Source organism: Bubalus bubalis, chromosome 19 (genome assembly GCF_019923935.1).
Source record: "Bubalus bubalis isolate 160015118507 breed Murrah chromosome 19, NDDB_SH_1, whole genome shotgun sequence".
In the NCBI taxonomy this organism is placed as follows: domain Eukaryota; kingdom Metazoa; phylum Chordata; class Mammalia; order Artiodactyla; family Bovidae; genus Bubalus; species Bubalus bubalis.
Genome location: NC_059175.1, coordinates 41326675 through 41350387, shown reverse-complemented (window position 1 = coordinate 41350387; position 23713 = coordinate 41326675). Strand labels below are relative to the sequence as shown.

At 40.2% G+C, this 23713-nt stretch overlaps 2 protein-coding genes and 1 long non-coding RNA gene across 3 annotated transcripts in view; 1 reads left to right on the top strand and 2 right to left on the bottom strand.

Moving 5' to 3' along the window:
- Window positions 1–9481, top strand: part of PDZD2 (PDZ domain containing 2) — a gene marked incomplete in the record, with an annotated part of 385834 nt that extends 376353 nt beyond the window's left edge. Inside the window, 2 exon segments of the mRNA XM_045163655.1 lie at window positions 1529–1663; window positions 6648–9481. Coding sequence (XP_045019590.1) covers window positions 1529–1663; window positions 6648–6829 — 317 coding nt within the window.
- LOC123330601 lies at window positions 233–6649 on the bottom strand. Its single transcript, XR_006546622.2, has 2 exons — window positions 2651–6649; window positions 233–2556 (listed from the first exon to the last, which is right to left on the bottom strand). It is a non-coding gene; the product is annotated as an uncharacterized LOC123330601 (long non-coding RNA).
- An 11482-nt stretch (window positions 9482–20963) lies between the features above and the next one.
- Window positions 20964–23713, bottom strand: part of GOLPH3 (golgi phosphoprotein 3) — a 50135-nt gene continuing 47385 nt past the window's right edge. The window contains exon 4 of the mRNA XM_006055808.4: window positions 20964–22884. Coding sequence (XP_006055870.1) covers window positions 22460–22884 — 425 coding nt within the window. The 3' untranslated portion in view covers window positions 20964–22459. The remainder of the gene's footprint in view (window positions 22885–23713) is intronic.

The following is a 23713-nucleotide window of genomic DNA, read 5'->3' as shown; positions in this document are numbered from 1 at the left end:
CTTCTAGAAAGCCGAAGCCCTTCCCAGTACCAGCAAATACCTTACTTATCAGATCATGTCATGCTTAACCTTTGCCCTTGTACTGTCTCAGCTGTTTGGTGTACTTTGTTTTTTTCTCTTTTGGGCCACATGGCTTATGAGATCTTAGTTCTCTGACCAGGGATTGAACCCTGGCTCTGGGAGTGAAAGCGCTCAGTCTTAACCCCTGGACCACCAGGGAATTCCTTGTTTGGTGTATTTTCAGTGGAATCCTGGAAACTTAAGCTGTCAAAGGAAACCACCGGGCACTCGGTCCTAACAGCTTTCAGAGTTTGTAAGACTCAGGAACTCAGATACAGAAGGCTGTCCTGAAATTTATAATCATTAAGTAATCCTATAGCAGCTTCAGGGCATCTGGCCTTGAACCAGCTTTAATAGGGCATAAATTTATTTCTTCGTATTCCTATTCTTCAAGATCCCCCTGCCCAGGGCTCTACCAGATCTGATATGCTTTACCCATGATAAGGTGATTATGCCTTATCAAGCACTGACTGCAGCCCACTCGGGCTTTATGTTAGAGGTGCCTAGGAAGCTTTTTTAAATCCTGATGCCAGGAAATCCCCAGGTCAATTAAGTCCAACTCTGAGGGTGAGTGTGGGGTGAGGGATAGGGTCCCAGTATCTTTTTACAGTTCCCAGGTGATTCCAGTATGGGCTCGTTTTCCTGTTTAACTGAAAGTAAAATGACCTATTGAAAAACGGTGCCCCTCCCACTGTAAGGAAGTTTCTTTCAGACCATGTGGAGTGGCCTTCTTTAAACCACAGGAATGGCTGTTATATTCAAAGTTGGTGATGCTACCTTGGTCTCAACCCCGAGTGGACAGTTTAATCTGTTTGTGGTCCTTCCCCTGCCTCCCAAGCAATTATGTGCCCTTTCCACTCAACTCAAGACATCCTTCAATGGTACAGTATAGAAGGGAAATAAAAGGCAAATTTACAATCTGTATTCAGACCCCCGAGATAGACCTCAGCCAGGCCTCTCCAAACTAGCACACAAAGTAGGCACAGGCTTGTTGCTATGGAGCAGGCATCACCACGGAAACGCTCTCCCCACAGTGGAGCCAGGAGATGGCAATGAAGACAGCTAGTATGTGACACAGACAGACAACCAGAAGCAGGGGTACCCCTCACAGAAGGAGGATGGAAGCGCCACGTCTCACATGAGGCCTGGCATTTGGGTATCACAGGTTGTCAGAACCAGACTGTGATGTTCAGCCGCGAAGGCTGGCAGGAAATCGAATCTGATTCCCGAAGCGTGACTTCAGTCTACCCTGAGCTGTGCACTGACTGGAGGGATTTCTGCCTGGGCAGCAGTGCCTTGTCTGTGCTTGCAGAAGGTGCTCAGGCGAGCAGAGGGGTGGGGACGGCAGGAGCACAGCTCCAGGTGTGGGGAGACCAACCTTAGCATTGGTGGACAGGACTCGAGAGTGCTCAGGGAACACGCCGGGGGGCCCTGGGCAGGCAGGGCCTCAGGTCACTGTCATCAGCAGGGAGAAGCACGGCTGCGCACGAGGCTCTGTGTGTTGAAGTGCTGAAGACCTCAGCCGGGCTGGGCCTGAGTCTGGATGGAGGGAAGTCATCCATGTCTGGAGATGGGCCCCTGCTTGTCAAAAGAGTGTACAAAGGTAATCTCCTAGAAAACCCAGTCCTCGGCCCAGTGCCTGTTTTCTCTATGTGCATGTCAGTGCTTTCCATCTGGAAATCAAATTTGTTTTTAAAAATTTACCATGTTTTTAATGCTGACATCCAGGGTTTACTGCATCAGCTCTGGCGTGAACATTTCACATGTTGCTCATCCACATGACAGTTATATAGCATGGGTACTGTTAGCATCCCGGTTTTACAAAAGAAGAAACTGAGCCACTGAGAAGTTACACAGACACCTAAGGTCACACCGATGTAAGTGGCCAAACCCAGCTTGAACCCAGGCTGTCTGCTCCAGTGTCTGTGCCCCCAGCCTCAAGGCTGTATCCCTGACTCCATGTTCCTGTCTTCGTGTTCTTACTTACCATTGGTCAAGGTCATATGCATTTAAAATCGCAAATGCTGGATTTCAAGAAAGTCATATGTGAGCCAGTAGATATCACTGAAATAGTTGGGAGACAGGAGGTCTCTTCGTGAACTCAGTGTATTTTATGATCTTGGACAGTTCTCAAAATTCTCTCTCTAGGTCCCAGAGCTGAGCAGTTATATCAATAATATAATTATACTAATGATGTTTATATATACCCACATATGCTATTTTATATGTAATATTTTACATTACAATACTGATTTCATATATATAATATATATTGATATTGATATTGTTAATATACTTATTCAGCTCAGGAATCTGAAGAGATTCTAGGGACTGCCCATGATCACAAAATGAAGAATTATTCAAGTGCATGAAGAAATTTCATATTTACCAATGATTCTAACAATGTCTACTGCTCCCATCTTCCTTTCTTGCAGTCTAGCACATGCCCAAACTGTAAATAGTGGTGGCCAGAAACAGGCTGTTTGCTCACGGTCCCTGGGGCAAGTAGAGGACAGGCACAGATCAGGAGCCGAACCTCTGCCGTGTGGTGTCTAGACGCTCGGTACCAGGGGAAGGGGAAACACCGCACCTGTTAACTTGACAGCAGTGGGTCACAGAGAGCCAAGTTCAGGAAAACGTGAGTGTGACTCTCAAGAGCGCTCCTAAGCAAGAGCTCTAAACAAAAGGATACAGAGTACGTGAGGACATTGTCAACAGACACGATACACAGGAACGTCCATCAAAAAACTGGGGCAGAAAAATATTATCCATGAAAAAAGACAGGGTATTCAAAAGAAGCAGGCAGATACATTAAAACACACACAAAAACCCACTAGCAGAAAGAAAGTCTGAAAGTATTTAAGTATTCAAAGAAAGTATTTAAATTAATGAACAGAATTAAACATATACTAAATCCTTAAGGAGAGAATTTATAAAAATTAAGGAAGAAACCTTAAAAACTGCAGCACAAGGGAATAAAGAGATAAAAATTACAAAAGGGTATTGAGCAATAAGGGAGAATGACGAATGCCAGATAAAGCAAAAGAAATATTTGGAGAAGTCACGACTGTTGAAAAACAACAGTATTCAGGCATAAGAAAACCTAAAAAAGCACACAGCAAATTTGCAGCTGGCTCACTACAATCAGACGGGCAGCACCAATGAAGAGGAAGACAATGGAATAACGAATGGACTGAGCCTAAAACAGCAAGATGGTGATGTTTAGGACACGCACAGTGAAGGGTGACCGTGATCAATCACAGGACATGAAGCTTCTGCCGGCCAAGAAGCTCACCCCTCAATAAGGTGTTTTTGGCCTGTGAGCCAAAAGACCAGGGGCCAGATAAAGCAGCACCCAGGTGGAGACCAGGCCCAGAAATCCCATGGCATCTGCAGCATCAGAGTGGAAAAGCAGCCGCAGGAGAGATGAGTGCCCCTGAGATCTCCTTCTTAGCAGAGCAAAGACGATGTCCTGGTATCTTCCTGGCCTCTGTCTAGCATCAGGCTAGAAATCCATGAACACTGTTTAAGTGGATAGAGAGAAAGGGAAAGATGCACCTGTTCCACAGACAAGCCTTGCCAGTGCTCTTGTGTACAACAAGCCTGCAGATTTATTCCTGGGAAAAGGCATTCAAGGATTTCTGAATATTATACTGCTCCCTCCTCTTGAATCTTTCTGGAGACCGGTAAAGCTAGTTTCTTTGTTCAGGCTTAGCACTCTACCCAAAGATTTTTTCTTACCTTTATTTTACTTAAAAATTTAATGGATACAGGTTTTCTGTTTATCTTGGTTTCGTGCCTTTCAGCCCAAACACTAAAAGCAATACAGCAATATTCAATTTCTTACATCTATCTAATACAAAAAAACTCTTTGAATAATAAATGAATTAAATATCGTATTTCCCAAAAGCTCTCTTGAAGGTCAGGGATTTTACTGATGAAAAAAAAATCAGTAAATAATTACTTGTAACCTCTTGTGTGAAGCATCAGCCATCGAGGTAGAACATCATCACTACTGTCTGGGCTGCTTTACAAAAAAATTTTTTAGCACTTAGCAAAAAAATTTTTTAGCTATGTTTGGGCTGCTTGTAAAATGTTTCTCTTTTCATCATTTTACCAAGAATATCAGTAACACAATAAGACAAGATTAGAGGTATGAAGACTGGAAATACAGGAATGTAGTTTGTCATTATTGGCAAATTATATGTTCTTCCTTCCTCACTGGAAAAAAGCTAAGAGAATCAAATGTCAAGCCAATATAAACAGTTCACCAAGATTGCAGAATTCACAATCAACATACAAAAAAAGCAACAGAATTTCCTGTATATCAACAATAACCATTGTTTTAAAATCCTAATAGGATTATATAAATATCATACAAAAAGTATATAATTTATATTACACACATATATATTACACACATACATAAAATGTTTAACTTCTAAATGGCAAAAAGTTTCATAAAAATCTAAGCAAATAGAAGATATTTGCAATGTATTTACATCAACAAAAGGCTAATTCCAGAATATATTAATAACTATAATTCAATAATAAATACAAAATAAAGGGAAAATCTGGGTAAATGAACAGAAAATAGACAAAAGTTAAAACCTAAATGGTCAACAAATAGAGGGAAGGATACTCAAACTAATATTAGTTATTGGGTGAAAATTATAACTACTAGGAATCATCTTTTTAAAATCAAGTTGGCCATAAATAAGAAATCTCATAATACGATGTGTTGGCAAGATGTAGGGAAAGGAGAACACTCATACTTTTCTTTCAAAAGTGTATCTAATGGTACCTCTCTCTGGGGAAGAATTTGGCAGTGCTTGCTAAATTGGAAACTATGAAACAGTTTAAATTTCTGTCTGTAGCAAAATGATGAGTAAAATACATTACATCCATAAAAAGGAAAACTGTGCAGCAATTCAAGAAGCAAGTAGGATCTATATCCATTAACAGGGACCAGCTCAAAAACCGTGCTGAACGAGAAAAACAGCTAGATGTGCATTCAGTACTGTAAGCTACCACTGCGCAGTAATAACTGAAAGCCGCCTGAAAGTGTGCTACACAAAAACTATGCAAGAGGTTTTTGGGGAAAAAGCATAAAACTATTCTAAAAGATACTTGCTTAAAACCTCAATAGACAGACACACCCTGATCAAATTAGAATTCTCTCCGGCCTCAGGTCACAGAAAACCCAAAACAACAACGGTTTAAACAAGAAGGTTTACTTCTCTCTCGTGTATAAGAAGTCCAAAAGCTGGCATAACCTCTGGTGTGCACAGCACTGAGGGGTTCATCAAGGACTTCATCTGCTTCATCTCATTAGATCCTTGTAAAAACCTAGTGAGGGAACACGATAGGTTACCACCATTTTGCAGATGAGAAAAATGAAATTTTAAGAAACCTTAACCTGCTTCAAGTCACAGACTTGAGACCAAACCAATGTGACTGCCTACAGCCCCTAACTCACAGCCTCCTGTTGGTTGGAATCCACATATCCTTAGAGTCAGATGAACACCCAGAAAATTTATGGTTCCAGATAACCTGCTTGGGGCCTTTAGTTAATATTCCTAGAACAGGAACTATGCCAACACCATGTTAATTGGGTCTGTTAGACATCAGTGCTTTGAGACTTCCAAAAATGTGTATCTTGAGAAAGCAATGATTAGGACTAACTCAGTCTCCTTGTTCTTTGTAGGCCTGGCATTGGTGAGGGCTTATCTCTTTTCTGATAACAGTATCTGTCTGTCATTAACAACATAAAGTGTTTTGTCCTCAAATGGGTTGCATTTGAACTTCCTTTCTTCCGGCTATATTTTTATTATTTTGTCTTTATAATCATTTCAAATAATAAAGATGATTTTCAAAAATCTAGGACAAAAAGATCTATCTGCTCAGTGTTTTGAGATCCAGTTAAACATTTGAGAAAATTCTTTTCAAACTTAGGTATTTTTCTCTTTCAATGTCCTTTCTTCCATGCATTTCTTCTTTAATATGATTGTTTTAGATGTTTATGTGCAAGAGTATATAGAAGGGGGTGCAAACCCTGTCTTTTCCAAAGCTCATCAACTTGCCATAATATACACAGAGCTTCATGTAGAAATATGTTAAGCTTTCTTAAGTAAAAAGTATCTCTGCAGGTCACTGATGAGTATATAATTCTCATTAATTCTCAGCATGTTGGATATATCAGCCAATATCTATTATTAAGAAGTAGAAGCTGAACTTGTTTTTTATTGGTCATTTGGATTTTTGGTGGGTTGATTATTGATCTGGAGATCTTTAGCCCAGCTGAAGAGTAACCCCCATTCTATTTGTTGGCTAAATACAATGAAAATATCTTCCCCTAGTCAGTTGATTATGTTTAAGGGAAGAGGGGTTACAGATTTGAATTTTTTTATGTGGCCACATTTCATTTTCTAAGTATATGCTTTGTGTGTCTTAAGAAAAATTTCCTTCTAAGATTAAAGGCAGGCACATGGTTTAGAGATTTTTCTCGCTAAAGTTTTTAGTTTACTTGGAATTTATTCTAGATATTATGAAAGTTCCCTGCTATCATTCTGTATTTATTCTCACAGGTGGTGCAGCTGAGCAAGCAGGAACAATAGAAGCTGGAGATGAAATTCTTGCCATTAACGGGAAATCTCTAGTGGGGCTGATGCATTTTGATGCCTGGAATATCATGAAGGCTGTCCCAGAGGGACCTGTGCAGTTAGTAATTAGAAAGCACAGGAATTCTTCATGCAGCAAGCACTGGTAGTGACACAACAGTGCTTGTTACTTTTTTTTTTTTTTAACCTGGAATCTTCTTTTCTCAATTCCTTTCTTCGGCAAATCAAAACGACTTCTCTAAACCATGGGCTCCTGAAACAACAGAGCAGCACTGGTGTGGGGAAGACTATCAAACTCCCCAGCTTTTTTTGCTCACATGTGAAGCAGCAGCCATGGAGCTGAACTCCTAAGCCTTCTGCCTGGATCACTTAGGCTGGGAGGGTCCACTTCGTTCCAGTGCCTGTCCCCTCCTGTCATGTTTCCTAATGGGGACACAAGATGTGGCATGCCCTTCTTTACTTGAAACATTTAATGAGACCTCCAAATCCTTCCTCCCACCTATCCCAACATAGTCAATCCTGGCAATTAGGGATCTAACAAAGTCTGAGGGCAACACAACTGTCACAACTAAAAGGACTAGTTTTATATAATATTGTAAGTAAATGACAGAATGCTTTTAGGCACCTTCAGTGGAAGGAACTAAGGGTCTGTTATCCTGAGAAGAAAAACATGACCCTTGAACAAAGAGAATCAGTTATGACCTAATGGTTAGGTTGGCTCAGGAATTATCCAAAAATGAAAAAGCAAAATACAGAAAGTGGTATTTTTAGTGAGTGTAATGTGCAACATATGGCTGCATAGTTTAATCGGTGGTTATTGATCACCATGAAGTATTGATCATGATCTAAAGTGTACGTCGTAAGGCAATTTTACAGGAATGCAGTTTGGATAAACTGTACTAAATAGCCATGAACTTCGCTGCTTAGAATGAGCAGAAAGTTCCAGCTCTGAAAGCACCTTACATCCAGTTTGCAACTTGTCTTGAATAAATGCTGAAATTCAAGACTGGTCAATGAAAGAGCAGGCAAAAATACCATTGTCACTGAGTTTCCATTTTTATATTTTATGTACTCTCCAACCACTAATTTAAGCTAAATTTTTAGAAATCAGTTATCTTTTTTAGTATCCTTGGATTGTAATCCAAGTAGAGGAGCTTAAAATAATCCTTTTAGAGGACTTTTTTTTTTTTAACTTTTTTCCCCTTTCTCAATAAGCTTAAGAAATGTAACATTTCTAACCACTGGATCAATTTTCCTGACCTTGACCTGAGTAACGACATAGCTCTTCAGTGACTGAAGTTTTTGCTCTTTTTGTTTTGCTGTTTTGCAAATTCTCTCTTTTGCCAAAAATGTTTCCCAGCAGAACACAGTTGTGACTCACGCTTGCTTGTGACACTCATTCCAGCTGCTCTTCCTTCTGAAGCACCAGCTTCTTTGTAGTAACTGTTTCCATTCAATGTTGCTGTTCCTGGTCACCAAAAGGGCCCGCCTCTCCTCCTACTGTACCTTTTCTTAACGATTCAGACCCTCATCAGCTTCATTTACTAAAATGTAATCAGAAGATGGAGAACGAGGGCGAGTCAGTCTTTCAAGGTAAAGGAGCAGAATTGGGTGGTCACAGGCCACATGCTCAGGTGGCACAAAGCAGCTCACCGAGTGCTGAGAATACGGGTGAAGCTGCATACCTGCACGCATGGTGACGCCAAGGTTTTATGTGGGCGATTTCTTTAATTAACCTATTTCTGAGTGACCGATCCCAGTAAGCCTCTGTGGTGCTGGCCCAGGGAGGTTCTCAGATGGGATTGAGTTATCTGGCTGGTGTGAGCCCAGATTCCTCATTTTTAAACAGGTTATACAAAAGGGAATATAGTTCACGAGTTTGCTAGAAAGACCTGATTAATTTAGCTTCTACTTTTCACTACTACAGTTCCAGGTAGGATACTATAGGAAGTCAGTGCAAGGTGCATGCTAGATTGTTTTTAAGTCTCTGGGGTCAGATTTGTGGCTTCTGCTTTCTTGCCTAAATGAGAGATGATTTGAAGTCCACGCTGAAAATTTTTTGTCTCTACTCTTCTAGCTGTGCCTGCATAGAAATGCACAGTCTGTGTGACAGGAGCTTCTGAAGCAACGCAACGGTCTCTCCTCCTAAGAGTTCCTAACCCTTGTAACTAAAAAGTGTGAGGGTAGCCTTCTGGTTCACTGAACCATATTTAAGTCATCAGCTATTTCTAGTGGACCTCGCCAGAAGGCTTCCCTTGGAATTCGACAATTAGAATTTGAGGAAGCAAAAGCTAAACTTTGACCCTAAGATAGAAAGATATTTACTTGTTGTCAGTGTCCAAGGCATGACTTGTATTTCTAATTAGTCTAATAAATTCCCACACTTCCTGATGTGAACACTAATGGTATTGTCCTACTAAAACTTCCATTGTTTTGGTTTTTTTAGCTGGTCAGTCAGTCATCCAATAAGCTATGATGGTAATTTTGTTACAATGTGTGTATCGTAGTTGCAAGGATATACCGTGAAGGTTGAAGTAAGTTGGGTTTCATTTCTATCCTCCCATACACAGTTCATTTAATTTTAGGGTTGACTTAATTGGCACCACACCTGTTGTATGATATTATACATTATCCTTTATTTATGTAAAATAAAATGCCTTATATATTATGAAAGAGTAAGTGCAATAATGCAAAATAGCCTGTACATTTTTAAAATGTTGTCGCCAAGTTATGTAAATCCACATCTCTATAAACAACCTTTTTAAAGTAATTTTAAGAAAATAAACACTGTTTACTACTTGTTTGTGTTTTTAGTTCTGTATCTATAGAATAACATTTTACAACATGAAGATAAATACGGATGACCTGAATGGGTAAGAGGAACAGGCAAAAGAAGTCAAATCCCTCTTCTTCCGTGGTCACACCTAGGATATGATACAAACTCAAATCCATTCCACCTCTGAAATCAATAAATCACACAGCTCACACCTTTACAACCTCCTGGAGCTTACTCCCCACCTTCTCCTGGTACTGCTTCTTCAATTTAAACAGGCCTCTAATCCCTAGCGTGCACGCTAAGTCACTTCAGTTGTGACCAACTCTTTGTGACCCTACGGACTGTAGCCTGCCAGGCTCCTCTGGCCGTGGGATTCTCCAGGTAGGATACTGGAGTGCATTGCCATGCCCTCCTCCAGGGGATCTTCCTAACCCAGGGATCAAACCCAGGTCTCCTACATTGCAGATTCTTTACCACTGAGCCACCAGGCAGGGAAGCGCCACCTGGGAGGCCCCTAACCCCTAAACAACTGTCAATTTTCTCACCTTCAGAAACCATTCCCCCCTGCATTCCTTCTTCTCTGTTTAGACTAGACCCTATGGTAGAACACAACAATCTCCATCCAGCTCATTAGGCGCACAGTGCCCTCACCCAGGTTGATCCAGGATCCTTTCAACCAGCCAGCTTCTTGGTGCCTACGTGCCAATTCCTAGAGGAAAATATCACAACTCAACAGTATGATGATGCTGCAAATCAGGGTTTCCAGCCTCAACTGGATGCTATTTGCAGTTGTTTTTCCTTGTTAGTTTTTTCTCTCCTTCACAATGAGTACATTATTCATTTTTCCTAAAAACCCTACCCATTTTCTACCTGCTCCCCAGAAGTATTTGGGTGATCTAGGATCTTACTTTAGAGTGAAATTAAAAGCATCTACTTTATTTTAAGCGCTTTTGGTTTTCAGATGCAGACACCAGATTAGAGTAGCCCAAGGAAGCAGGCAAGATGGCATCTCACAGAAATCCCAGAATAGGACTCAGCATATGACCTGGCCTCAGTGACAGGAGGAACTCAGGGGTCACGGGTCCTCACTCAGTGCCCCCACTGGTAGGGCTCCACCGCTGTTTGCAGATCTGCTTCTCATTCCTCCACCAGCTGGCAGCTGTATCCTCAATTCTTCACACCATTTATTTAGAAACTGATGAATGCTATTTTGTAATAATTTTGGCCCCACTCTGTATCACAGAACTGTGGACGTACAGGCTCCCTGCTGCCTGTCCAATTTTCCATATATCCTCCAAAAGAAGGGTTCTGATTGGCTCAGTCCACTGCTACACTTGGTTAGAGCTTTTTCCTGGGGGAGAGTTTTAATACAGTATAGAAATAGCCACAACCCATTCTATGAAAGTCAAAGGCTACATACTATGCACAATAAAGGGAGACCAATATGACAATGAAACAGGATACAACTCTCTCTGAAGAAGAGAGTTCTGAAGGTATGAAATGAGTTCTGAAGAACGAAAGAATGTCAACAAAGCCTTTAACTTGAAGAAAGGGGATTACAGATGGTGAGCCCCAGGAAGGTCAGAAAGCACCCTGAATTGAAGCCATTTCCACTCCGCAGAATAGCAGGGAAGGGGAGGTTGAAGATGTTGAGTCTCATTTTGATTTTCCCAGGCACCCCGTGAGCCTCAGCGGGTCACAGGAGTTAACGGGGGAGGAGTGGTCTGCTCTCAGGGGAGCCCCTACCACACAGGTTCCTGCAAGGAAAGGGCTCAACTGATCCACTCAGCCTCTGCTTACCCAAGCCCATGAAGGCCACACCCTTCCTCTTGATCCCCTCAAAGCAGCTGAGGTAGATCTGAATAAAGATTAAAATCAGCTGGTATCCAACTTTCTCATCCTAAGGGAGGAACTGAATGATGCTTAAACACAGAGCACTGAAATACCAACTACTGACCAAATGTCAGGCTTCAATAGAACCCTGCCTCCTCCATTAAACAGCCTCTTATGAAAGAACCAGGAAAGTTGGAGGGAGGGTGTTAAAACTATGCAATAGGCAGATTAAAGAATAATTTGGAGGATTACCTTGGGAATCAGAAGAACATTATAAACACAAACTGTTTTATATTCTCAATTCACTCAAAGAGAATGAGGCTACTAAGAAGCACAAGACCAAAAAAGAGAAGATCAAATGAGATCTGGCAGAACTAAGAACATAAACTGAGAGCACCTTCACAAACCCAAAGTCATACAAGCAGCATCAAATCAACTTATAGAAATACAAGTCAGTGACACTGAAGGTGAATTTAACTTGAAAAATGCTTAGAATACAATGAAAATGGACAAAAAACTTATAAATGTTAGCCAATAGAATCTAATTATATAGTAATATAATAAATACCAAGTTTTAGTGATGTTAACTCAGGAATGCATGAATGATTTAAAATTAAGAAATTATTAAACAGTAGGACACACAAATCTTTTGAAAGACATTTTTTAAAAAGTCTGCTTCAAACTCTTAATGGAAAACTCCAGAATCATTCCCATTAGAGTCAGGAATACACACAAAAAGATGTTCACTGTTGTTATTATTGAATAACAACATTCTGGGGCTCCCCAAGTAGCTCAAACAGTAAAGAATCTGCCTGCAATGTGGGAGACCTGGGTTCAATCCCTGGGTTGAAAAGATCCCCTGGAAGAGGGCATGCCAACCCACTCCAGTATTTTTGCCTGGAAAATTCCAGGGACAGGAACCTGGTGGGCTACAGTCCATGGAATCACAGAGAGTTGAACATGACTGAGCAACTAACACTATACTACTAACAACATTCTAGAGATACAAGCCAGTACAATTAGTTTTTTAAGAGGTATAAATAGTAGGAACTAAAATACACAGTTTGCATAGATGTATCTCAGTACATGTAAGCACAAACACATCAATTTAAAAACCATTAGAATTCAGCAAAATTGGCTACAAAAATCATCCAACAAAACATGACAAATAGCAATGAAGGATTAATGACAAAGGATTAATTTCCAAAATACACAAGCAGCTCATACAACTCAATACCAGAAAAACAAACAACCCAATCAAAAAGTGGGGAAAAGACCTAAACAGACATTTCTCCAAAGAAAACATACAGATGGCTAACAAACATGAAAAGATGCTCAATATCGCTTATTATTAGAAAAATGCAAATCAAAACTACAATGAGATATCACCTCACACCAGTCAGAATGGCCATCATCAAGAAGTCTACAAACAATAAACGCTGGAGAGAGTGTGGATAAAAGGGAACCCTCTTGCAGTTTTGGTGGAAATTTAAATTGATACAGCCACTATGGAAGACGGTATGGAGATTATTAAAAAAAAAAAACTAGGAATAAAACCACCATATGACCTAGCAACCCCACTCCGAGGCATATACCCTGAGGAAACCAAAATTGAAAATGACACATGTATCCCAATGTTCATTGCAGCACTATTTACAATAGCTAGAACATAGATGCAACCTAGATGTCCATCAACAGATGAATGGATAAACAGTGGTATATACACATAATGGAATATTAGTCATAAAAAGGAACACATTTGAGTCAGCTCTAATGAGGTGGATGAACCTAGAGCCTATTATACAGAGTGAAGTAAGTCAGAAAGAGAAACATAAATATTGTTAATGCACATATATGAAATCTAGAAAGATGGTACCAAAGAACTTATTTACAGGGCAGCAATGGAGAAACAGACATAGAAAACAGACTTATGGACATGGGGGTGGTGGGAAGGAGGAGAGGTGAGATGTATGGAGAGAGTAACATGGAAACTTAAATTACCATATGTAAAACAGATAGCCAATGGGAATTTGCTGTATGTCTGAGGGAACTCAAACAGGAGCTCTGTACCAACCTAGGGAGTGGGACAGGGAGAGAGATGAGAGGGAGGTTCAAGAGGGAGGAGACAAATGTATACCTATGGCAGATTCATGCTGAGGTGTGACAGAAAACAACAAAATTGTGTAAAGCAATTATCTTTTAATTTAAAAATAAAAAAGCATAATAACTTCAGCACTAGCCCTATTACACCACCATCAGAAAGCTACTATAATTAAAACAGCCTCCTCTTCCAAAGACAGCCAAACCACTGGAATAAAGATCATGTGCAAGGAAAGAACAGGACATGTGATGGCCCCAAGCTGCACACCCCAGCCCCGCACCCTAACCCATGATCAACAGGGAAGCTCAGAGGACCAGCTGGATAATGGCCCCTGAAACTTGACTAGCTTTTTCACTTTCAAAAATGATCAGCCTGGGATGTCCCTGGTGGCCTAGTGGCTAAGACGCCACGCTCCCAATGCAGGGAGCCTGGGTTCAAACCCTGGCAAGGAAACTAGACCCCACATATGGCAACTAACAGTTTGTATGATGCATCTAAAGATCCCTTGTGCTGTGCAAATAAATAAACTACAATTTTTAAAAAACTGATTAGCCAATGCCCCACACTGAGGAGAAACTACTGGGAACAGATCAAAATTGAATAGAAAAAGAATAGAGAAGAAAAAAAGAAGGTCCACACAAAGGCGGGTAAAGTAGCAGAACCAGATCTCAGAAAGTAAGCTGCCATGTTTCTTTAAGTTGAAAAGAGAAGGAAGTCTAGACAATAAACACAGAAAAGCTATGCTGTCCTGCATCTCCCTTTTAAAACAGGCAAAGTAAAATATAAATATGGGTAATAGAAAATAATCTAGGTCAAATCCCATACAAAGTTACCATAAGAAAAGAAAAAGCATTAGGAGCCAATATAATCCCTACAGCTAAACAAAGGCACACCAGAAAGACATACCTAGGGAACCAATGAAAAATATCTCACAATGAGTTAGAATACATCATGGAAATGACACAAAACATGAATGAAAGATATCAACAGAAATTAGAAAAATTCAGAAACTGGTTATTAAAACTTGGGAAAAAATTAATTTCAGAAAAGACCAGAACAATCAGTCACAGTGAATAAATAAGATGTCTTAAGAGAAACAGAAGATAAAAAGGGTGAAACATTTAAAGGTTAAGTAATAAAGAACGCAAGCAGGGATTTCCCTGGTGGTCTGGTGGTTAAGACTCTGTGCTTCCAAGGCAGGGGGCGCAGGTTCGATCCCTCATCAGCGAACTAAGATCCCACGTGTTAGTTACTCAGCCAAAAAATAAAAATAGAAATATATAAAAAAAAAACAAAACCCAAGCAACATGATCCAGAAAAAAGTAGGAATCTCCAAAGAAAAAAGCCTAAACAAGGGAATAAAACAATTACTAAAACTTTAATTTTCCTGAATTTAAGAATAAAAAAAGATTTGATGCTATGTATTGAGAGAACACACCACGTACTTGCAAATACTGATCCAGAATAACTAACACTAAAACATACTATAGTAATATTACCAGCAAAATATCAAGGGGGAAAAAATCCTGTGGGCTTTCGGCAAAAAGAACAAGGCATTCATGAGAGAAAAAGAAAATCATGTTACAACCAGACGCTGACAATGATGCTTTATGCCAAAAAGAACATTAAGATAGTAAAAAAAAAAAAAAAAAAAAAAAAAGTGCCTCAACCATTTTATCCAAAGTGACTTTCAAATAAAAGGCTACAGATAAACTGTCATCAGCATACAAAAACCCAGAGTATACTATTCTCACAAGCCCTTCCAGAAGAATCTACTAACAAAAGAGCAAGACAAGCAAGATGACTGGATAGACGACATAAGGAATGGTGGTGAGCATTAAGCATGTATTTACTTGAAGACTTAAGAGTTAAAAGGGAGAGATTAGTGTATATAATGACAATGTTCTTACAAAACAGATACAGCATAACTACAAAAAGTGGAGGCACTGAACTGTACCCTTAAGTATGACTGAAATGGTAAATTTTATGCTACAGGTATTTTACCACAATAAAAAAGGAAAACATAAAAGTTGTCCACAAGTTTACATTGATATTTGTGATTGAAAATTCAGTTCAGTTTAGTTCAGTCGCTCAGTTGTGTCCGACTCTTTGCAACCCCATGAACTGCAGCACACCAGGCCTCCCTGTCCATCACCAACTCCCAGAGTCCACCCAAATCCAAGTCCATTGTGTCGGTGATGCCATCCAACCATCTCATCCTCTGCCGTCCCCTTCTCCTCCTGCCCTCAATCTTTCCCAACATCAGGGTCTTTTTAAAGGAGTCAGCTCTTTGCATCAGGTGGCCCAAGTATTGGAGTTTCAGCTTCAACATCAGTCCTTCCAATGAACACCCAGGACTGGTCTCCTTTAGAATGGACTGGTTGGATCTCCTTGCAGTCCAAGAGACTCTCAAGAGTTTTCTCCAACACCACAGCTCAAAAGCATCAATTCTTCAGCGCTCAGCTTTCTTTACAGTCCAACTCTCACATCCATACATGACCACTGAAAAAACCATAGCCTTGACTAGATGGACCTTTGTTGGCAAAGTAATGTCTCTGCTTATGCTATCTAGGTTGGTCATAACCTTCCTTCCAAGGAGTAAGCATCTTTTAATTTCAAGGCTGCAGTCACCCTCTGCAGTGATTTTGGAGCCCAAGAAAATAAAGTCTGTTTCCACTGTTTCCCCATGTATTTGCCATGAAGTGATGAGACCAGATGCCATGATCTTTGTTTTTTGAATGTTGAGTCTTAAGCCAGCTTTTTCACTGTCCTCTTTCATCAAGAGGCTCTTTACTCTTCACTTTCTGCTCTAAGTGTGGTGTCATCTGCATATTTGTTATTGATATTTCTCCTGCAATCTTGAGTCCAGCCTGTGCTTCATCCAGCCTGGCATTTCTCATGTTGTACTCTGCATTTAAGTTAAATAAACAGGGTGACAATACACATCCTTGACATACTCCTTTCCCGATTTGAAACCAGTCTGTTGTTCCATGTCTAGATCTGTTGTTTCTTGACCTGCATAGATTTCTAAAGTGGTCTGGTATTCCCATCTCCTGAAGAATTTTCCACAGTTTGTTGTTATCTACATAGTCAAAGGCTTTGGCGTAATTAATAAAGCAGAAGTAGATGTTTTTCTGGAACTCTCTTGCTTTTTCCATGATCTAACAAATGTTGACAATTTGATCTCTGGTTCCTCTGCCTTTTCTAAAACCAGCTTGAACATATGGAAGTTCACGGGTCACATACTGTGAAGCCTCACTTGGAGAATTTTGAGCATTACTTTGCTAGTGTGTGAGATGAGTGCAATTGTGTGGTAGTATGAACATTCTTTGGCATTGCCCTTCTTTGGGACTGGAATGAAAACTGACCTTTTCCAAATTTGCTGACAAAATGTGGTCCACTGGAAAAGGGAATGGCAAACACCTTCAGTATTCTTGCCTTGAGAACCCCATGAATAGTATGAAAAGGCAAAGAGAAAAGACACTGAAAGGTGAACTCCCCAGGTGGGGAGGTGCTCAATATGCTACTAGAGAAGAGTGGAGAAATAACTCCAGAAAGAATGAAGAGGCGGAGCCAAACGAAAATGCCCAGTTGTGGATGTGACTGGTGATGGAAGTCAAGTCCAATGCTATAAAGAACAATATTGCATAGGAACCTGGAATGTTCAGTCCATGAATCAAGGTAAATTCAGTTCAGTTCAGTCACTCAGTAGTGTCCGACTCTTTGCAAAAGTAAAAGAGTAAATTGGAAGTGGTCAAACAGGAGATGGCAAGAGTGAACACACTGACATTTTAGGCATCAGTGAACTAAAATGGACTGGAATGGGTGAATTTAATTCAGATGACCATTATATCTACTATTGTGGGCAAGAATTTCTTAGAAGAAATGGAGTAGCCCTCATAGTCAACAAGAGAGTCCGAAATGCAGTACTTGGGTGCAATCTCAAAAATGACATAATGATCTATGTTCATTTCCAAGGCAAACCATTCAGTATCACAGTAATCCAAGTCTATGCCCCAACCAGTAACGCTGAAGAAGCTGAAGTTGAATGGTTCTATGAAGTCCTAGGGGTCAAGGAGGCTGTAATTGGGAGGAAGCCTTGAACAGCTTCTGGAGAGCTGGCAAGGTTCTATCTCCTGGCTACAGTGATGGTTGCACACACTGCCTTAAAATAATCCATTAGCCTATACATTTGCTTATGACATTTTTCATATATAATTTAATCATATAAAATTAAAGGTTTGCCTATACATATACTCAAAAATCAAAATACATTACGTATTTCTGTGAGTTTTATATTGGTTTCATTTAATACTTCCCAGGTGGCACTAGTGGTAAAGAAGCTGCCTGCCAATGCAGGAGACATAAGAGACACAGGTTCAACCCCTGCATCAGGAAGATCCCCTGGAGGATGGCATGGCAACCCACTCCAATATTCTTGCCTGGAGAATCCCATGCACAGAGGAGCCTAATGGGCTACAGTGTATGGGGTCACAAAGAGTTGGACACAACTGAAGCAACTTAGCACACACTCCAAATTTTCCCGAAATATATATATAAGAAGTGAAATCAAGTGAAGTCACTCAGTCATGTCTGACTCTTTGTGACCCCATGGACTGTAGACTACCAGTCTTCTCAGTCCATGGAATCTTCCAGGCAAGAATACTGGAATGGGTTGCCATTTCCTTCTCCAGCGGATCTCCTGACCCAGGAATTGAACCTGGGTCTCCTGCATTGCAGGCAGATGCTTTACTGTCTGAGCCACAAGGAAAGCCATATAGGTGTATATATATCCCCAAACCTAATACCATGCTGATCTCTTTGGTATGATAAAGTCTCCACAGATTCCATGCTTGAGCACTGCAACTTACACTTTACTAAATGGTTAAGAAAAAAAAAAAACTTACCATATATAGCAACTCCAAACACTGGGGAAAATACATCACAGACACAGGGGGTTAATATCCATAAAACATGGAAAGTCCTGTGAACCTGGTGAACCAATATGTAAAAATATCAATATCCTAAATTATAAAAACAAATAACATGAACAGGTAACTCATAGGAAAAGAATACAAATTACCAATAAAGGTTGTAAATAATAATCAACCCTCAACAATTAAAATAATTTGACCATTCTCCTCTACTATTACCTTAGCAAAGACCAGGATTAATGATGATACCCTCTACAGCATTAGCTAGGGTGTAGGGAAACCCGCATTCACATTATTTGAAGTGGAAATTAACACAGATCTTAGAAAATTTAACTTTATCTTCTACATTTCGAGCAAACTCACGTCTGTTAATTCCTCCCATGGAAATAAAATATAAAAATACGTACAAAAATATGTTTACAATACTGCTTATAACAGTAAATATGAGAATACTCCAAATATCCATTAATGGGAGAAGTTATACATGAAGCCAAAAATGACTAAAAAGAAAGATGTGTGCTTAAAGTTCTCCATAATGTAAGTGCAAAAGGTAAACTGCACACCAGTATATGATGCTAGTGGGAATCATAGCACACAACTGCTCTGCAGGAGTGAATGCCTACATATTCTAACACTGGGCTGAGGAAGTGTGGATATCAATTTAACTTTACCATCTGTACCTCTCTCAAGAGTAGCCTGAAAGGTTATAAACATTAATACCCCTACTTGACCCTATTAAAGACTATGCGACATTTGCACAGAACTTACAAGAGCCAGGGATATCACTCTGGGACCCAGTGGGCTGCAATGAATTGGAAATTACCTCCAGCTTTCAGTTATCTTGTTCTAGATGAAAGCGAAATGGAACAATGTTATCTGACAGACTATGTGTTCATATTTAAGATGGAGGCCATTGAGACGAGATTAAACTTCATAAAAGTAAATATCTCACAGACTTATGAATGGTGGCTTCCACATTCCTGGGCCAAGAGTAGCCGTGCGTGGCAGTCATGGGTCCTTGTCATCCATCATCAGGCTGGACGTCATCACTCACTGGTCCTATGTTGCCACTGAATTGCATACCAGCCACTCTCGCTTTCCTTTAAGTGGTGGCCAAATTCAAAGGTTTGTCCTAGTGTTCACAAATAATGGGAAGAACTGAGTAGCAGAACGCATCAGAGGTCGCAAGCCAATCCTGGTTCATTTAGCAGGCCAGGGCTTTCTGGCCAACTGACATTCGACGATGATGCTTTCTTCTGAGAACATACAGTCAACTTTTTCATCCCAGAAAGATTAACCTATGTAAGTTATACCAGGATATCAGAATAAAGTAGGGATATCCATTTATCACTGTCTTTTGTGCCACCATGAGATCTTCCTACATGCCCACTATTCTCGTTTTGTTTCTGTTAGAGAAAGAAGCCCCCTCCCAGTCCCAAAACAAGAAAGGAAAAATTATAGTTGAATGCAATTATGTTTTCAATTACTTCAGGATTAAAAAGCTCAAACACTTACCAGATAATGTGAGACTGGGCAACCCCTCCTCTCCAGGCCTGCTCTTCATTAAATGAAGACAGTTACTGCAGTTTGGGGAGGTCAAAACAAGATATAAAATCCCTCACTAGGCATAGAGCATGCATTGTTTCCTTTCTCCTTTTTGTTACAGCACTGTTCTAGACCAGCTTATTATAAGGAACACTCAGTAATTAAATAACATATGAAGAAGTCAAAATGCAGCAGATTCTTTGCACAATAGATCTCTATTTAAGTTTCATTATATTAAAACTCTCTTGTCTGATTCTTGGATCTGAAGGCTTTTGAACAAGTGGCATAAACCTGTGGACACACTGCACCTTCCACACAGGACATCATCCCTGGAGTCGCACCAATCCTGCTTAGAGAGAGCCGGAAGCAGCAGCCTTCTGTAGAAGAACTGAGTTCTAGATGACACCCTCTCCTCTGGAGACACAAATACTGAAGTTGTGGTCACACACAGGTAGAACCGAGGGGCACCCTGTCCTGAAACAAACACTGATGGAAGTACGGGTGAGGCCCTTTCCTCCTTGCTTGAGAATACAGATGATGCTACGCAAGTCAAGAATATCTCAGAAACATCCAGTACCTCACTTCTAAAATCTTTTCAGGAGAAAAACAGTAAATGTTCACCTAAAAAGAAATTCCAGGACATGGTGTAAGTTTCAAGTATCCATTTTATGGGAAGAAACAAGAAATTAATACTTTCTATACTTAATCACCACCAATAATATCATTTGGAGGTAAAAGAGGTTATTTTAATGGACAGAAAAATCTGACTTTTTTCATGAATTAAAATAGGGATTGGTAAACCATTGCTCATGGCCAGCTGCCTGTTTTGTAAATGAAGTTTTACTGGACTACAGCCTCACCCATTTATCTGTACTGTCAATGGCAACTTTCACTCAGAGAGAGTAGCTGCAACATACATGTATATGGCTCACAAAGCCTAGAATATCAATATTTACTATCTGAAACAGTAAGAAAAAGTTTGCCAACCCCTTTGTAGAAATACTGCCACGCTACACTAAGGCTAAGTAAAACTTCAGCAGAAAGAACACTAAGACCACAAAAATCAGAATACAAAATACAAATAACATGCTTGCTCTGATTCAGGCACTTTCAAGATCATAGTTTATTTATTACTTCAGATAAAAAGATAGTATACATATTAGGGAATCCCTTAAAACTCAACTCTAGAGTTATACACCATCTAGTACTTTTGCATTGAAGGTTAACCAAAAAAATCTCTAAACACCTGAAAGCCCCACTAGTAACATGAACTATGGTAATAAAAAATTTGACATTTAATTTGTTCAATATATACTATTTACATTATGAAACCAATGGTGATCCAATAAACAGTGATAAAAGTAAAAATAAACTTTAAAAAGCAAAGGTTTATATTCTTAGAATGTGCTAATTATCATAATTGTATATAAAAATTAAAACATAGCAGAGCTTTCTGTTACAAAATTCTTAATCATCTGAGTTGTAGTCATTACTTGCTAACGATTTACATGCAACATCTGCTAGTACTGACATTTGATTGTTTTCCCCCAAGAAAGTGTGAGTAGATATTGAAGAGCAGACATTAATTTACCTGTGGACAGAAAAAGATAAAACTGTACTCAAGATTAGTACTGGTCACAAGCCTCTTCTCTATAGAAATGATAAAAGTAGTAAGACCAAAAAAAAAAAAAAAAAAAATCCAAAAAGGAGATGCATAGGCAAAGAGTACCATGAATGGCACAGCTCAAAAAATGCTGGGACCAATGAAGCCATACATCTTTTCTCTCCTTAATGATGAGAGGTCTATCTTGCCACCAAATTATAATGACTGTAGCAAGTAAGGGGCACCAGGTGTACAACCAATTAAATCCTGCAAAATACTAAGATGGGCAGGGGTGGCCAGAAGAAGGAACAATTTATATATACTTCAAACTATATACAGCATAACTGGAATGCAGCTCATCCCAAACTGGCTGTGTGAAACAACTGGACCTTTATGACTTAATAGTTAAAATTATAACAAGTGTAATAATACAATAGATTTACATGGGAAGCAAAATCAAGGGGCACTTTATATTATTTACTGTGTATTTCAATTTAAAAATAATTTGCTAAGTATACATCTCAACTGAGGTCTATGTATAAAATGTCCCAATAGATACAGATATTTACCTTTGGTGAGTTAAAGGCCATTTTGTGACTTCTGTCTGAATTGCAGGCAGAACATTAGATGGACACGCACATACGGGAAAAACTCAGCCTGAGGTAATCCAAAAGATGTGCAGGCGAGGAGACTGGTGGTACTTTGAAAGTCAAAGCACACCAGAAACCCGAAATGGGGAACAGTGAGGATGGCAACAAGGAATGGAATGCCAATATGGCAGTAAAACTTTTTTCAAAACAGAAAGAGGAAGGCCTCTCGTACCAGCAGAATCCTGCATACATACACAAAAGAAAAAGCCACCCACCATTTCAGGAAACAAAAGCCAATTACAGTATGGGAAGTACAAACTGCAGAAACCCAGAAGTCCATAGAAGAAAATCGACTGGTTCCCGTTGAGAGAAGGGGGACGCGTGGTTTGGGGCAGGGTCACTTGGTGAAGGCGGCCACCACCGCCCACAGCACCTCGTTGGTCCCGGCCTTCAGACACTCCACCTCTGGGTCCAAGTCCAGGAGCTGCCGCACCCGCTTGGTGGCTATGTCGTACTGCTCGTCCAGCAGGGGTGCGAACGCGTTCTCCAGGACGTCCGAGGCGTGGGCCAGGTAGAGGAGGGCCAGCAGGCGCTTGTCCATGCGGTGAGGGTCGTTCACCCACTTGTCGAGAACGGCTTCCTGCACCTTCTTGATGAGGCGCTGCTTAATGCTGTTGTTGGTGAGGGGGTGTGTCGTCATGTCAAAGAGGAGGAAGTTCTGTTTCTCTGTTGTCAGTACGCCCTTTTCCACCAGGTTTTTAGCTAATCGTTCCCGCACGTTTCTTAACTGATAATGCAATTTTAATGGATTCCACGTCTCACCTAAACAAAAGATTCCAGAAGTTAGAAAGGATAGGTATTACCTGCTAATTTTATTAAATTCTGAATTATTAAAATGCACAGTAACATCTAACATTTTTTCCTCCAGAGAAACAGAAGAAAATTCAGTTGTTTTCTTGCTAACTAAACCATGAACCCCTTGAGGGCCAAGGCCTTTGGTTTCTAAGCACCTGGCAAATGATTTTCAGGCACAACAGTTACTCAAAAGACAGAACTAAAAGCAGTCTCCTAACCAGTTCCCCTAATGTGGTAATAAGCCAAATATTAAATTATGTTTGCCTTCTCTCTAGCTATTGTCAAAAAGCAGCCAATAGCAAACCATGAACTTTCTTTCCTATTAAACACCAATCTGCAACAAAGAGAGAAAAGAGTTAAAAAGTTTCCTGATGAATATGTCATTCCTGAAGCTGCTACATATACCTGGCCTATAAAGCTATGAAAGCTTATTGCTGCTGCTGCTAAGTCGCTTCAGTCGTGTCCAACTCTGTGACCCCATAGACGGCAGCCCACCAGGCTCCCCCGTCCCTGGGATTCTCCAGGCAAGAACATTGGAGTGGGTTGCCATCTCCTTCTCCAATGCATGAAAGTGAAAAGTGAAAGTGAAGTCACTCAGTCTTGTCAGACTCCCAGTGACCCCATGGACTGCAGCCTACCAGGCTCCTCCATCCATGGGATTTTCCAGGCAAGAGTACTGGAGTGGGGTGCCATTGCCTTCTCCAATGAAAGCTTGTTAGGCAAATGCTATTCTTTGATGACAAATAATATAAAACTAATTACAGATGGACAAATCATTTTCATCATTTCAATCTTG